Raw genomic sequence first — 4,090 nt, 5'->3', positions numbered from 1 at the left:
CACTATAAATACTAACACTCCCTAAACACAAACCTGTTGCTCTGCTGCTCTGCTGCTCTGCTGCTCTGCTGCTGCAACACTAGAGGGCAACAGGAGAATATGAAACCTCTGTTAGAGTGGATGCCGTTCAACCCTTTTATCCCACTTACAGATGCCGTTAGTCACTTTTCTTGGAGCTTATTTAATTTTTTATTAAAAAGGCATTTGTATTTTATCTAATTTATTTCACACTCCAGATTGTCTACTTTTTCAGTGATGTTCCCGTTTGGACACATGTCCTGGTTTCTTATACTTAATGTAGTTGTCGAACTACTTTTGGGGTATTTTTCTCTCTTTTAAAGTAAATACATCAAGAACTCAGAAATAATAATTTGTGATTTAAGTATTTGATTTTGTTGGCCTTCAGTGCAGACTCACACTTGCTGTCCTTGTAGGAATGATTTGCGGTAGAGGGCAGGCTACACACGCACACGCACACGCACGCGCACACACACACACACACACACACACACACACACACAGTCTGATCCGTGACCTCACTCATGGACTCACTCCTTCATTCAGTCTCTCACCATCACTCTATCTCCCGCTCTATGAAAATAGCCGCTGCTATTAAAGTTAAAAGCCACTACTGCTGGTGTGCAAACATTCACTGAGCTGCTGCTGCTGCTGTTGTTGATGTTGTTATTGTGGAGCAGCTGAAAGAGCCCGCTCGGTGTGGAGAACGGGGTATTGTGGGTTTCACCCGCCGCTCTCCCGGCTGCACATTAAACAAATGTCACGGCATCTCCCCCCCGCCCCCCCCTTTCTGCTCCGACCACTGTTCCTCCTCCCTGTGTGTGATTTACCTCACTCTTTTTCCCTCCTTTCTTTGTTTGCTTTCACTCGTTTGGTTTGTATTGGAGACCACTTGTGCTAGACAGCACTCTGTTGTGGTTATTTATGAATACTTTATGGAGTTAGTTTTGGGACTTATGTTTTCAAATCTTCTCTTTCTCTTGTCTGGCAAAGGAACTAATGACAAAGATAAAATACAAAGGATGTTTTTCTTTTTAATATAACAACATTCAGTTGGAAACATGTTTTTGTTTAAACCTTTTGATTTTGTCCCTTCCAGTTTTGTTTTTTGTCGGGATGCAAACCCACAAACTTTCTCATCCTTAAAATACAAAAAAAACACAAACCACAGTTTTTGTGTGTTGACTCTGATTTGCATTTAAAATACCTTTTTTAATTACATGTTTCCGACTCTCTGTCTTTTCAAATTTTTGTTTAGCACCCTTTTCCTTTTTTTTATATTTACCCAAAGTTCTGGAATAAAGTTAAAACACATCCAAGGCGATGACGAACGTTGCATCATCTGGTGTGAATTATTGAGAGATTTTCTTTTCTTTTTTTCCTCTGCTCATTTTGCTGTCTTTTTCATTTTTCCTCCTGTTTGGTTCCTCTGCGGTGTTCCCTTTATTGAAATAGCAGTGGAAGTCGTGTGTGTGTGGCCAGCAATAGCCGTAATTGAACCCATTTGCCGCTTAGCGCCTGTGGGACTAAACCCTGGCCTCACAGCTCTACGGTGGTTAAATGCTTTTGCTATGTTCCTTAAACCCATTTTGTTTCTTTTTCTCCCCTCCTCCCTTGACAGACCCCCCACCACACTCACACCACCTTTCTCATTGTGCAAATAAAGTCTTTATTGAAATTGATGCTCAAACTTTCCATTGGGTTGGTGACCCTCAACAGCCAATCTCGCGTATCTTGTGTTACGCAGCATGACACAGCAGATTTATGTCCGCTGTGTAACGGAAATTGGTGAAGTGTTGGGGGCACGCTCTCTGTTTTCCCTCAGTGATCGTCAGATGGGCTTAAATGCAAAGTTTTGCGCTGCTGAATATTGCACCCTAGGTTTAACGCCTGGTATGTGTGAGGCGAGAGCAGCCCTGAGATTTACTGTCTTTAACTCTGAAGTGGAAAATTCCCTTTTGCCCCTGGGACTAATTAATAATACAGTTTCCAACCCTTTTAAAGCTTTTTTCCCACTATTTACACTGTTTTATATATTTGACATCTTTATATATTAAGGCTTAAGGGCTTTAGGTTTCAAATTGTTTGACAACGACTTTAGAAATTTGAGCTTCCAAAAGTTGCACAGGTTGTAAAAAAGGCGAGAAAAAGTCCCATTAAAAGGCTTTGTATCACTTTGTAAAGAACATATAGCCTGTTTGAGGCCTCTTCTATGCAGCTTGACCATTTCTCTTAGATTTATACTTTTTTTATGATTTCTTTCCAACCAACCAAGCAAGTCAAAGTTGGAAAGTCATGGCGTGTTGCAGCGTCTTTTCTTAATTAATGTCTGTTTGTGTTTTCAGGGACACATGCGGAGGAACCAGTCCAGTGAGTATTTGCTCTGTCTGACCTCTCTGTATCTGTGTGTGCTGGATGACTGAAGGGGGTCGACTGTACAGCGTCTCAACTACATTTTTCTTGGCACAAGACGTTTTTAAAGAGGTTGTTTTTTAAAAAGGAAAACCCAGAAACTTAGCCAAAACCAACATATCCCGAGTAAAAAGTCAATAAGTGTTCTTTTCTGTTAATGTGAGCTTGAGGGACATTTCCCTCCACCATGGTACGAATAAGATTAATTGCTTAATTGGATGTTTATGTTTTGAAATGTCAGAAATTATGTTTTCCACTCTGCAAACTGACACGGCTTGGAGAAAGTGTGTTTGTTTGCTGTGTTTGATTAATTCCACAAATGCTTGAGAAATCCTCTAAATATACTGTGTGTGTGTGTGTGTGTGTGTGTGTGTGTGTGTGTGTGTGTGTGTGTGTGTGTGTGTGTGTGTGTGTGTGTGTGTGATATATATATTATACACATATATATTATACACATATATATATTATACACACACACACACCATGAATAATGTTCCATGGGTTCTTAATGTTGGTTTCAAAGCTTGAAGAGTAACTGAAAATGTGTTTGATTCTAGTAAAATTGTTGTTTTCTTGCTAACAAGAACCATGTTTGTATGTAACTAAACAGTCAAAAGAATGACATTCTGCATGAAACACTGATATAGATCAACTTACACAGTATATCGCATGTTTTTTGCATATTGATAGACAGGAGTATCCACCTTAGGCTGAGTTTGTTTGCTCCGTTTTATTTACTCCGCAAATGCTTGAGAAATCCTTCAAATATATGAACCTACACTATATAGCATGTTCCATTGGGTCTTAATGTAAGATTCAGAAAGCTTACATATTTACTATAAAAGTAATGCTAGGAAAGTTGTTGTTTTTTCAAAAGTTGCTAACACAAACCAAGTTTATATGTAAGTAAATGATAATACAATTCCAATTCTGCAGTTGAAACACTGATAAAATATCAACTTACACAGTATATTACTCTACCTACTACGCTAAGCCTTAGCCTTTAGAGTACACTGCGCTAAGGGAACACAGGAGTATCTACATTAAGCAACGTTTGTTTGTTTGATTTACTGCTTGAGAGACCCTTCAAATATGCAGTATATACCTACACTATAGAGCATCTGTCACAATCAGAATTCCTTTATTAGTCCCACAACGGGGGGATTCATGGTATTACATCAAAAGTGGCTGAGCAGGTAAAGAAAGGCATGCAATAATGGAGCATAAGCTAACACATTAGATATAGAGAAGAAAGCACACATTAGTAATGGACAACCATGGCTAAAAATTAGTTTTCTCTTGAGGCATTATAAAACTGTATAAAACTATTTGGACATTTATAAAGATGTATGTTTTGTTTTTAGTTTTTTTTGTATGCATCATCCATTTGGTTTTAATGTAAGTTTCAGAAAGTTTGAATATTAACTAAAAAAAGTAGTTTTTTTGCTAGCAAAAAGCATGTTTGTATGTAACTGAATGGTAAAGGAATCACATTCTGCAGCTGAAACACTGATAATGCTCAACCTAGACAGTATATTCCATTGATAGATGTATACTCTACACACGCTTAGGGAACACAGGAGTGTCTACATTAAGCTCTAAGGCTCAGGGTCCGGGTGAGTATGTTTTCTCTACAGTAGTAAGCCCACACCCCGACCCC

General features: G+C 38.7%; 1 protein-coding gene across 1 annotated transcript in view; it reads left to right on the top strand.

The window, feature by feature from the left end:
• The window catches only part of fcho2 (FCH and mu domain containing endocytic adaptor 2), a gene marked incomplete at its 5' end in the record, with an annotated part of 44,412 nt that overhangs the window by 18,140 nt on the left and 22,182 nt on the right, over positions 1-4,090 (top strand). Inside the window, 2 exons of the mRNA XM_010790133.1 lie at positions 2,278-2,388; positions 4,002-4,046. Coding sequence (XP_010788435.1) covers positions 2,278-2,388; positions 4,002-4,046 — 156 coding nt within the window. The remainder of the gene's footprint in view (positions 1-2,277; positions 2,389-4,001; positions 4,047-4,090) is intronic.

The sequence above is a fragment of the Notothenia coriiceps genome, unplaced genomic scaffold (assembly GCF_000735185.1).
Source record: "Notothenia coriiceps isolate Sejong01 unplaced genomic scaffold, NC01 NC01_scaffold00033779, whole genome shotgun sequence".
Taxonomy (NCBI): Eukaryota; Metazoa; Chordata; class Actinopteri; order Perciformes; family Nototheniidae; genus Notothenia; species Notothenia coriiceps.
This window is presented reverse-complemented; position numbering and strand designations above follow the sequence as displayed.